The 13391-nt window shown below is 32.3% G+C and overlaps 2 protein-coding genes across 2 annotated transcripts; one reads left to right on the top strand and one right to left on the bottom strand.

The window, feature by feature from the left end:
• Positions 1–305: 305 nt before the first annotated feature.
• On the bottom strand, positions 306–1888 carry LOC122582292 (LRR receptor-like serine/threonine-protein kinase ERL1). Its single transcript, XM_043754663.1, has one exon. It carries the CDS (start codon positions 1720–1722, stop codon positions 517–519), a length of 1206 nt encoding a protein of 401 aa, XP_043610598.1. The 5' UTR covers positions 1723–1888; the 3' UTR covers positions 306–516.
• A 7970-nt stretch (positions 1889–9858) lies between these two features.
• LOC122583139 lies at positions 9859–12633 on the top strand. Its single transcript, XM_043755572.1, has 3 exons — positions 9859–10966; positions 11156–11419; positions 11621–12633. Exons 1-3 carry the CDS (start codon positions 9859–9861, stop codon positions 12631–12633), a joined length of 2385 nt encoding a protein of 794 aa, XP_043611507.1.
• Positions 12634–13391: the final 758 nt, after the last annotated feature.

Here is a 13391-nt window from a genome sequence, read left to right as displayed (position 1 = left end):
AGAATTCATTGGCAAACTAATGGCCACATCGAGTTCCCCAACAGGGAATACTCCATTTGAGTGTGTGTTACATAAAGTTTCTATGATCTTTTTTTATAGATTCAAAATAAAAGAAATGTAACTCCTTGTCACTTTGTGCCTTGACCAAATCATAGACCATAGTATCATGCTAATCATACATTACCACAAAAATCCTAAAACCAACAACACAATCTCACATTGCACAAAATGACAATAGCATAACACAAAAATACAGCTACCAAAAATAACATTAAAAATAAAACAAAAATTATGAACTACATCCATAAGCAAAAGAGAAATTTATTCACAAGAAATACATTATAATCATTAATCAAGATGATATATAATCTCATGTTTTCCCCACACCAAAATTTAATTAAATGAATCTAAAAACAAACCCCCCACACCAAAAAAGTTATACTATATAACTTTATACTAAATATATATATATATATATCTATATAAGTAACAAAAATACAAAAAAAAACCTTATTATTAACCTTTCCATTCCATACATTGTGAAGTGGGTCGGGTCTTCTGGGTACCCGCATTGATCGGGCATGGAGTTTGAACCGGAGGGATCATACAATTATATTGCAAACATAATGAACTACTCATGGGAATATTAGCCCTTGGATTAATTGGCATTCCTGTCAAAAAATTATGTTGTAAATACAAAAGTTGTATACTTCCTGCCATTAACCGGTCCACGAAAACCGTTGGAACTTTACCCGTGAACCGGTTGTTATTTAAGTAAAGATTCTGAACCGTTGCAAAAAGGGGTGAAACTTGACCGTATAGCATGTTGTGACTTAGATCAACGGTTTGGATTGTGACAGAACCGGCTGGTTGGACCGGTCCAGTGAACTGGTTTCTTTCAAGTTGGAGATTTGAAATTGGGAATGTGAAGATGCATCCAGGGATGTATCCAGAAAATTGGTTTAGACTTAAGTCTAGGTAATTTAACCGGTTTAGTTTGGGTAAGAGTTGGTCTATTGGACCGGATAACCGGTTCCATGATAAAGAAAGGTATTGTAATGAATGAGGTAAGGAATTTGGGGAAATCGAACCGGATAAATCGTTGTGTTTAAGGTCTAATCGGGTTAGTGTTTGTGACGCGAAATAAGGGATTGAGCCGGCGAGATGATTATGACATAATATGACATTGGTTAAGGATCGTATACCGGCAACGTCCCATGGGATATTGCCAGTAAGCTGATTATAGCTTAAATCAAGCGTACGTAGATTTCGTAGCTCACCAAGTGATGCCGGGATTTCGTGAGAAATAAAGTTACGACTTACCGCTAAAAACTTAAGGTTTTTTAGCTGGGACAGTGTCCAGGGCAATGCGCCCATTATCCTCCCTGGCACAACGGTGAATTCTGCCAAGGAGGATAATTTACCTATAGCTGGATTTAGGCGACCCGATAAACCAGGAGCACCCGCTCTTGGGTCGCCTAAATTCAGCGCAACAACTTTCTCCCCTTCGCAATAAACACCAGCAAAATTGCAAGGGTCGGAAGTAAAATCCCATGATGAAAAGTAGTTAGAACCCGGCATGTCTTCTAAGGATTTACGAATAGATTGTAATGCCAAAAAATCCACCGGATCCATTATGCCAAAACACTGACTAACAAAACAGAAACCCAACAAAAGAATGCCTAAATGAGGAGACATTCCTTTTCCCTTTCCTTTCATCATATAATGAAAAGGGATATATTTATTTATAAATATTGATTGATTGATATTAAGATATACACAATGAATGGACTATATATATGTATGTATAAAATATGTGTATATATATTGAGAGATTTGATCGGTTGATAAACTTAACCGTGAAGGGAGTGATTATAATTTCACTTTCTGTTGGGAAATGTGGCTTGTGAATGCTTTTAATGAAAAAAACAGCTAGCAAAAGCTCAAGAAAAAAAAAATACAATAGAGACAGAGAGATAGAAATAATGACAAACAAATATTTGTATTTGATGATGAAAAAATGGCTTGGGAAGAAAGCAAATGAAGAGGTGGGTGTTTTTGGCTTCTTTGAGAAGGAGCAATGACTCTACTACTGATGAAAATAAATCTCTGTTTTTCTTTTTGTTTTTGTGAATATTATTCTCTTGGTATTTGGTATGGGGATAGGTTCGGGTGAAGACAACGGTTGTCCGAGCCTACGTGGAAGGTTCGGTAATGACAGGTCAGGTGGTTTAGCGGTGACATGGACCAGTACAACGTGACATTTGTGGAACCTGCCACATACATTTATTACTTTGCTATTGACAGATTTTTATTTCTTTCTCTTATAAACATACATCTTCTACAAAGACAAAATTTAAAAATTGTTTTTTTTTTTCATCTTTGTTTTTGTGTGTTTAGGAGTAGCAAACTAGCAATTAATTAACCGAGTCGACTGGAGTATCAAAAATATTTAAATTAATTTGTTTAATAATTATTTCACTTGAATTCAATGATGAAACTATAAGACAATCCCATACTATCTATAAAACTCTATATTTTTAATACTATTTTTATGTATTTATTGAGTAAAAATAAATGTCAACCCCATAAAATATACACTTAAAATCTCATGCCTTTAATTAAAACTTGTTAGTATTATAAAAACTGCTTGTTAACCTCATACTGAAATTCCTAAGAATGTTTTTTTAATAATACATTTTAACTCGATCATGAATAAACTAATTTTGTAGCTTGAAAAGTAATAATAAATTCACTTTAAACTTGTTGGGCTTGTCTAACTCGATCATAATATATGTTTTTTGTTCAAAAAGCTCCCTCACTTCATGAAATTAACTTAGTAAATTTGCGTTTGAGTTACAAAACTTCTATGTTGATGCTCAATTTTAAATAAGTTCGAACTGGAGTAACTCTCGACTCGTTAAATTACACCCCTATTGATGAATTATAATAAATTTATTGCGGGAATATGGTACATAACATTTACTTGTACGATTTTATTGCCATGTTAGCATTTAAAAGTAACAGACAGTTAAATGAAATTAAAGGATAATTTTAAATGTCCAAGTTATTTTGTAGCAACCATAAAAGGAAAAAAGTTGTGGTCTAATGTAATTTTTATTGCCTACATTTGTTATCGATCAGTTATGAACACAGTTCTTCGGCCTTTTGTGTGGCTATCAATAAATATCCATTTTTTAATATATACACCGTATAAGGTTTATTGCAAAATTTAACATGAAACAATATATTACAAATCAGTGTTGAAAAAAGATATATTTTACAAATCACTTAACATACACCTGGAAAGAAGAACGAGCATTCCTAAAAATAGAATCTCCTAAAAAACAAACTAAAAGTTTTAAAATAAGTAACAATACAATCGTTTGAAAACAACTATTAGAAGTCCTTTATAACGTCATCATAATCTGCCTACTCTTCATCGTAATCCATTGTTTCATTGAACTATCAATATCAAATCGAAAACACCGTTTTAAACGATAATGATAAAGCTTATTATTAAAACCTTTTTCTGAAAAGAACCCAACAATCAATAATTAAGATATATAAGAAGTATGTCCTGAGTTGATAATTACTTTCTAATTAACTTTGAAGAAGTTTGTGTCAAGTGATAAAATGCTACTTCTCTTTAATTTGCTCGCAAAAAATGTTTCCATTGGAAAAACTTTGATCAGGTGGTCCATTAAACCTAATTAACCATTTCTTAAATACTAGCCTGATAAACAGTATTTAAGTATTATCTTATGAAATTAAAATAGTTGAGTTTCAAAACTGTGTCTTATTTTTAATGAAGTTGTTCATAGTGGCCCCACATGGCCACAAAATATTTACAAAGAAAAAAATAAAATGTTAAATAAAGCCTTTAGTGATTAAATTAAAGTGCATAAAAAAATTGTACATTCCAATATTAAAATCTTACCCTCTGAATTTTATGGTAAGTATATAACTAATTAATGCAGCTTAACGAAAGATCTTAACACTTCATTTAGCAAAACCCAAGAAAAAATAATACCATTCGATCTGCAATCTACAAATGATTTTAAAGAGCGTTATATTTGTTGATCTAAAGATCTTTTTAAAATTGGTTTTACAAATGATTTTAAAGAGTGTTATATTTGCTTCAAAGTTGACGATTTAGGTACCATACTAATATGGTTTTGTCTTCGATGAGATACATGGCATTTCAGAACAAATTTTAGATTATAGGTTGGACCATTTGATAGAAGCTTTTACTTCTTCGTGAAGAAGTTCATAGTTCAATCGAATCAGCCCCTCACATCATAAGCTTATAAAGTAAGGAATATTCGGAGTCGTTTAGTGATAGAAATAATGCAACTTTTATTCGTTAAAGAACATAATCCGACTACATCTGTGTATCAGAAGGCTTAATGGTGATCATAAATCTATAAAGGCAAACAATAGTAATTCATATATTTGTGATATTTTTTAGTTTAACCTCGAATCCGCTTCTAAGAATGATGCATGCTAAAGAAATTTTGTTTGAAACTATCCCAACTTAACAAAGGGGGCCAAAAAGTGATCGAGTGGCCAGCAAGTGAAATCTTTTCCATTGATTTTTGTAAGTTCTGAAAATAACATAAATATATTTAGCTTTTATACATATAAAGATTATGTTTGCCTTCATTATTAATTTAGGTGGTGCTATTAAATGTTCGACATATACTCGTAATGTATTTAGAAAGGCAAACTATCCTATTCGTCTTGTACTATATACAAGGATGCCATAACATATTTTATTGGCCATTAAATGAGTTATAAAAAAAGACAAATATTATAGGCAAATTAATTTAGGTTCCATACGGCATACACAAATGGAAAGTTCAAAGTACCCTGTACATTTGCATACAACTTTTCTGAAAGTCAATTTACATACACAATACATTTACACAACCACTTATTTGATGAATTTTTTTTAAACAACAAATTTACATTACTTCTAAACTACTATCAATAATGCTAAACATGTTAGGATTGAACCGGGTTTTTGTTTCTAGAGACAAAAACATTTATCATATAGGTTATTTCCACTAGTTCTAAGACTATGAGAAGTGAAAAGGCTTTGGGGCTCCCCACATGGGGGGGACTTCCGCCATGTGGCGGGGGCTCCTTCCAAGAGTTGCCCCTACTTTTTTGTGGAGTGAGACTCCTCTTTTTTGGTTTTATTTTAGTTTTATTTTAGTTTTATAAGTATAAATATAAATAATATATTATATATATATATATATTTAAAATACAACTAAAAAGTTCATTAAAATTAAAAAAAATTACATTACTTAACTAAAATTAAACTACGAACTACATTAAACTAAAAACTAAATTATGACTAATAATTCAACAAACTACGAATAATACTTAAACTAAAAACTACATTACACACATTTTATTTATACTAAAGTACTACTTCTCATCGCTAACATAGTCGTTTAGGTTGAACTCGGGCTCGTTGTCGGGTTGTGCACCGCCACGCCTCCTGTTTGCCCATAGATGATCAACCAAATCCGCTTTCAGCATATTGTGTACTTCCCTGTCTCGGGCGGCTTCCCCATTTGCGATACGTTGTTCAATCGGCGTTTGTTGCATCCAATATGCCGGGTCCAACGTTGGGTCGTTCGGGTTGAAGTCTTGGCAAAAAGCTCTATCTTCATCTTGTAAGATCATGTTATGCATGATAATACAAGCATATACGACATCAACCATAGTTTCTTTTTTCCAATAGTGTGCCGGATATTTTAAAACATACCATCTCTTATTTAGAACACCGAACGTCCTCTCAATAGCCTTGCGTGCCGACTCCTGCTTACGCTTAAACAATCGTCGTTTTTCATCAAACGGGTCGGTGAAACTCTTCACAAACGTGGTGTATTCAGGATATATACCGTCTGTGAGGTAGTATCCGGACTTGTAGAAGTTTCCGTTTGCGTAAAAGGAACCTAATTAAAGACAAATTATATAACTTAATAAATACATATATTTATAAATACTTATATATATATATATATATATACTTAACATATATAATTAAAGACAAGTTATATAACTTACTTGTAGGCGCTAATCCGGAAATGATTTCCTCTAGAACGGGTGACGATTTGAATACATTAATGTCGTTGTTTGATCCTTGTTTTTCGAAGTAGGCGTTCCCAATCCATAAATCATAAGATGCAACCGCCTGAAGCATCAACGACGGGTGTCCAACATCATCGTGTGTGCGTGCCCTGCCACGCTGTGGGACACATCTCTCACGCTCAATGCATTTAGTCAATACTACCTATCATGCCGGGGAATCCATGAACTTCATCATGAACCTCATACAAACGTTGGAGATCACTCCAAGTAGGCCTTCGTAAGTATACGTATTCATACAATTCGCGTATACCTTATACGTACAATTTAATTAAATATATATACTTAATATATGTAAATTTATGCAATATATATTCCGCCTCCAAGTCACCACTTATCTTCAAAAATAAACGCTTCGACATACGAAAACGTCGCCTAAACTGTCTTTGATTATACGTGGGATTCTCATAAAAGTAATGACATTTGCCTCAACCCTTCGTCGAACAAGTGTTGTTCGACAAAAGAATCCCGGTGGCCGAACCGGGGCCTCGTCTTGGGCAACTCGCATTGCGAGTTGAACGGCTGTAATTGCGACACTCTCGACCGCGTCATCGTACTCATCGGAACCGGAACTAGTTGTAGACTCTTCTTGGCTAACAGGAGCGGCTGATGATGCGGAAGACATATTTGATTTTTTAGAGAGAAAAATGTGAAAGATTGGAAGTGTTTAGTAGGTTTTGTTAAATAAAATGGTGAAGTATATATATATATATAAGTAATGTAATTTAAAAATAAATAAAAAATTGAATTTTGGCCCAAAGTAGCCGTTCAACGGCTCAATTTGTTTTGAAAAATAAACAAAGAGGGGCGATCAATATTTGCCAGAAGAGTTGGTTTTTGGTGTTTTCCGCCCGCCGGGACGGTGTACAACGCGGCAGAGGGGCGGCGAAGGGGCGGCGTCGGGACAAAAGACCCCCACTCCGAACAGTCTAAAGCCATTTGATTCGAGATCACAATTAATGTATGAGTTTCTCATATTCAACATATACGTTTTCTTGTTATGTCAAATCTGCAATTCACCTTTGGATACTTAAGAACAGATTGTTTTTCTTGGATGGCTTTAATTATGTTAGATACACAATCAAAGATTTTCACCATTAAATCATTGAAACATCTACATTTATATGGGGACAAACACATAAAAATGTAATAAACTTGTCACATGTTGTTAATGAAAACATTTAACTTTTAAATCTCTATTGTATGTATCAAACTTTAATTCATAGCTAATGTATATATTCGATTACCTCTTCATTGCGTAACAAGGTTTATATTGTTGTGAAAATCATATAAGTTGCCACATCATCCTGTCATGTCATCATAATCGATAACATATCATCGGTTTACAAAATATAAGATGTTACATACACACAATAGCAAAGAAGCTCAAAAGTATGATACATACAATAGAGTTTTTAAGATTCAAAACAAATTTAATTATTTATATATGATTTACTCCTTTAATATATTGGTAAATAAGACTACTGATGAATAAAAACCACCAGAATAAAGAAAAAAAAGTCTGGCAATTCATCTCCCTTTACCAAATGACACCGAGCCAGAAAACCCAACAAACCCGACAAGAAAAGCCAAAGTCTCTTTAAAAGTCAAAAGTTCCATATGGTTTTGAAACCAAGTTACAGTGTACAATTCATATATAGCCTAAACCCATGTGGGTGTAAATGTAAAATATTAAAATGCACATGCATACAAAAAAATAAAATAAAATGAACCTACCAAACTACTGCTTATCGTTTACTCTTTGACCCAACATAACCTAATCTATCTTCCATCACAAGTATCAATTTGGAAGGTAGCTTTATCCAAAGGAACCCAACTTCCACAACGCAAATTCTAACCATAACCTTAAATGGGCCTACAAGGACAAAAATGTCTTTGCACAACAAACCAACAATAAAAAATAGATCACTATACGTGGGTTGGAGACTTGGAGATATGATTTTATCTTATTTTTACTTTACAAGGATTGTGTTCTGCCTATTAGAAAAACAAAGAATGTGTTTGTATTTATGTATGTTAGGTAAGATGCCATTTTCTTTCATCTACACTCATTTACGAGGTTAGATACAAGAAGTAAGAGTCCCCCCCCACAACACAACAATAAAATGTTAATAAAAGAGCATGGTGTTAAATCACTTTATCAAGAAAAAAAACAATGCTTGACACTTGATGTGATTCATATTGCATATAGCACACGTGATTAAACCAAGCTCATATGCAAAGTGCTTTATCACAGCTAATCATCATGCAAAAGAACTTTGGTAAGAGCTAGAGGTATATAAGAAACTAAATTAAGTATAGATGTGAGGTTGATTGAAGGTGGTAATTGTCTCTCATTCATGTGAGTAGTTAGAATTCGAGACACCATAATAATATCCAGTTGGGTAGTATGCGGAGCTCGAACCACGCATGTCGGGGATGAAACCCAAGACTCTCAACCCCCCCCCCCCCCCGAATTTCCCAAAATCTAAGACCTTACTAATGAGACAACAACCAATTGGCGAGTACTAAGTAAACTTAGTTTATCAATATAATATTGTTGGGAACTACCATATATTATAAGCTAAATTGAAATCGGTTAAATTGTTCAAGAGTCGTGATAAAAGTATAATCTTATTCATTAAAATTAGTTCAGTGCTCTTATTGTATGATTAGATTATTGCAGGACTTGACAAGACAATTTAAGATGGAGAAGGGTTGAAGCTGTAAAAGTTCATATAGCAGAAGGATAAGTCGGTGTATAAGTTAAGGGACCAAATGTGTCAAAAGAGAGAAGATGGAGCTGGAGTATAAAAAGAAAAATATTACCCTAATTTCATAATCAATCAATCATTTTGTGAGTGTTGTTAATTGAATTTAATGATCTAATTGAGATTAGATCTAGATATATTATTCTTGAGAGAATAATAAGAGATTATTAATAATAATAATATTTTGTTCATGGTATCAGAGCCAGGTTCCAAGAATCGTTGTGTTTTAATCGAATTAAAAAATAAATAATAAATAATACTTTTTAGAGTTTTCGATTAATTTGGGGATTTTTTGTCTTGATCTGGATTTGAGAACGGCGTATGATTATCTAATCACCGTTTAATTATCTAGATTCAATTGTCTTCTAAGAACCCTAATTTTTTGAGAAAAATTAGGGTTAAGAATTTCAAGATCTGATTGAAGATTTATTAGGTTTATCTTATTGACTAAGTGAATCAATAAGTAAATCTAATTTCTTGGTTGTTTCTGCTGCAGTTTATTCATCATCTTCTGATCCTGCTACGTTTATTGACTAAGTGAATCAATAAACTAGTAGGGTTCCAGATTTTGCGTCATTCTATAGCACTGTTTGCATCTTCTTTCCCTCTCTCTTTATTTTTCTGTTTTTGAAATTAATTTTTTCATCTTATCTCATTCAAAACAATTGTGTTAAACTTGACCTACCTCCGTGAGAGGCAAGGAATCCTGTCCCTGACACTTTTGGGAGATAAGATTTATTTTTCAAAATATATATATATATTTTCTATTTTCTGTTTTTGTTTGTTTAAAGTGATTAATTGAGATTAATTACTTGTGTGAAGCTGTTAATTGAGATTTACTTGCTTATTTGCGATTATTATTTGTTGTTTGTTAATTGAGATTAACTGTTTGTTTGATACTGTGCTTGATTAATAGGTTAAAATGGATGATGATAATGTTAACTTTGATTATCAATATGAAACTGATTCTGATGTGAGTAATGATAATGTGACTTTGATTAGTAAGCTTGATCTTGGTAGTCCTTTACATTTGCATCCTAATGATTCCAGTACTTTGTCTATTGTGTCTATTAAACTGAAAGGAACTGAGAATTACAAGGTGTGGAGCTGTGCAATGATTTTGGCTTTAGAATCAAAAAATAAAATTGGATTTATTGATGGTACATGTAGGAGATCTAATACTGATGAGGTTCTAGGTAGACAATGGGATAGATGCAATGCTGTTGTAATTTCTTGGATTTTGAATTCTATTGCTGAAGAATTGTATCTAGGTCAAATTTTTTTTGGGAAAGCATCTTTAATCTGGAAAGAACTTAAAGAAGCTTACGATAAAGTTGATGGTTCTGTCACATTTAATCTTCATCATAAAATTAACTCTTTGTGTCAGAATGGTATGCCTATTGCTGATTATTATCATAAGTTGAATGCATTGTGGAAACAGTTTGATGCTCTTATTCAATTGCCTAGATGTACTTGTCATGCTGCTGCTGATTTCTCTAAGAATAATCAATTGTTGAAACTTATGCAGTTTTTAATGGGTCTTGATGATATATATATGCATGTTAGAAGTAACATTTTAACTAAAGATCCTTTGCCTGATGTAAAAACTGCTTATTCTTTGATCTCTAGAGAAGAATCTCATAGAGGGATTTCTTCTTCTTCTATGTCTCAAAAATCTCAAAATTCTGTGTTTGCTTCTAAATTTGTTAATAAAGGGAATACTGCTTCAAATCTATTTCAAAGAAATAATAAGAATTCTGTAACTCAATCTGGTTATAGAAATCAGTCTTCTGTTGTTCGTGAACACTTTGGTTTTAATGGTCATACTATGGAAAAATGTTTTAAGTTGATTGGTTATCCAAGTGATTTTGGAAAGAAAAAAGGTTTTCAAAAAAAGGTTTCAAATAATTCTGTTGCTACACCACAAAGTAGTGATGGAAATGTCCAGTTTTCTGATGAACAGCTTGCTAGGATTGTTTCTATGATCAAAGAGTCTACTCAAGAAAAGAATGTTGTTACTAATATGGCAGGTTTGTTCTTTAACAATAGTAGGTTGTTTAACAAAAAATTTTCAAAATTTTTTTGTTCAAATATAAAATCGAACATTACAAGAAGAAGAAAAAAATGGATTTCAGATTTTGGTGCAACTCATCATATAACTTTTTCTGAAGAAAATATGGTTGATATAATTGATATTTCACAATTAAAAATCAAAGTAGGACACCCTAATGGTACTTATGCATATATTCAGAAAATTGGAAATCTTAAATTAACTAAAACTTTAACTTTGTTTGATGTTTTCGCTGTTCCTGAATATTGTGTTAGTTTACTATCTGTTCATAAACTTGCTAAAGATAGTAAGATGTCAGTTCTCTTTGATGATTATAAGTGTTACATTTTGAATCAGGATTTGAGTGCAATGAAAGTTCTGGGGATTGGTAATCAGTGTGATGGATTATATTATATTTGTGATGAATCTGAAGGTATTAATTGTGCTTATGCTTGCAATGTGTCTAAAAAACTTTGGCATTATAGGCTTGGTCATCCTGCAGATATTGTGTTAAAAAAACTTCACCCTGTTTTACAATATAAACATTAAACTTTGGATGTTTGTGATATATGTCATCATGCTAAACAAACTAGAGATCCTTTTCCTTTAAGTGATCATGTGTCTACTGAACTAGGTGAACTTGTTCATTTGGATGTTTGGGGACCTTATAAAGTTATTGGCAGAGGTGGTTTTGGATATTTTCTTACTATTGTTGGTGATTATAGCAGGGTAGTTTGGGTTTATCTTTTGAAATCTAAAGATGAAGTGTTTGCTAATGTTGTAGTTTTCTTTAATCTATTAAAAAATCAGTTTGGAAAAACCATTAAAACTTTGAGAAGTGATAATGGGACAGAGTTTATTAATAATTCATTTGTTCAGTTTGTTGAAACTAATGGGATTGTTCACCGAACTTTTGTTGCTTATAGTCCTCAACAAAATGGAATTGTGGAAAGGAAACATAGACATCTTCTTAATTTGGCTAGATCTCTTATGTTTCAGGGGGGAATACCTCTTAGTCTTTGGCCTGAATGTATCTTAACTGCTACTTACTTGATTAACAGGTTGCCATCTTCTGTGCTTTTAGGAAAGTCTCCTTATGAGTTAGTCTTTGGACATGTTCCTTCTCTCTCACATCTTAGGTCTTTTGGTTGTCTTGTTTTTGCAAAAACTTTAAATAATTTTGATAACTTTTCAAGTAGGTCTATTAAATGTATCATGTTAGGTTACTCTAATAGAAAGAAAGCTTATAAGTTGATGTCACTTGATGATAGAAAAATATTTTTTTCAAGAGATGTTAAGTTTTTTGAAGATAAATTTCCTTTAAAAGAAAACCTTAATAACAGTACTGATAATACTATTAGTGATAATAGTATTGATCAGTTATCAATTTTTGAACAAAATGAGTATCCTAACACATCCTATGATGAAGTGAGAGAGAATGCATATCCTAGTAGTGAAGGCAGTGACCCTTCTCATTCTGGCAGTGTCACTGAAGACATTACCAATGAGGAGGTTGTTGCAGCAACACATGAGGATAATGAAAATAATTCTGAGGGTGATGTAATTGCTGAAAATGATAATGATTTTGTTGCTAATGAAAATGCTGAAAATGATAATGATCTTATTGTTAATGATATGATTGATTAATCTAATGTTCAAGGTCAGAATTTGAGAAGATCTGATAGAAATTCTGTGTTTCCTTGAAAATATAATGATTATGTGGTGTATAGTTCTGCCAAGTATGGCTTAGAAAATTTTGTGAGGTATGCAAATCTTAGTAAAGATTGTTTCAGTTTTGTTTCTGAACTTAATAAAAGTACAGAACCTCAAACTTATTTACAAGCTAGTAAAGAAAAGCATTAGGTTGATACTATGAATAATGAAATAGAAGCTTTGTATAGAAACAATACTTGGGAACTTACTGAATTACCTGCTGGTAGAGAAACTATAGGTTGTAAATGGATTTATAAAATTCAATACAAGTCTAATGGTGAAATAGAAAGATATAAAGCTAGACTTGTAGCAAAAGGTTATAGTTAAAGAGAAGGTATTGATTTTGATGAGACCTTCTCTCCTGTTGTTAAAATTGTTACTATAAGATGTCTTATTACTCTTGTTGTTCAGAAAAACTGGCCACTATATCAATTAGACATTAACAATGCTTTTTTATATGGTGATTTATACGAGGATGTTTATATGAAACCGCCTGAGGGTTTTTTTGATGAAAGAGATAATAGAGTATGTAAGTTAAATAAATCTCGTTATGGTTTAAAACAAGCTCCTAGACAATGGAATGCTAAATTAACTAGTGCTCTTTGTGAAATGGGTTTTGTTCAAAGTAAAAATGATTATTCACTTTTTACCAAAAATAAAAATGATGTGTTTATTGCATTACTTGTGTATGT

Source organism: Erigeron canadensis, chromosome 9, assembly GCF_010389155.1.
Source record: "Erigeron canadensis isolate Cc75 chromosome 9, C_canadensis_v1, whole genome shotgun sequence".
NCBI lineage: Eukaryota > Viridiplantae > Streptophyta > Magnoliopsida > Asterales > Asteraceae > Erigeron > Erigeron canadensis.
Note: the sequence above shows the minus strand (reverse complement) of the source record. Positions and strands in the feature narration are given on the sequence as shown.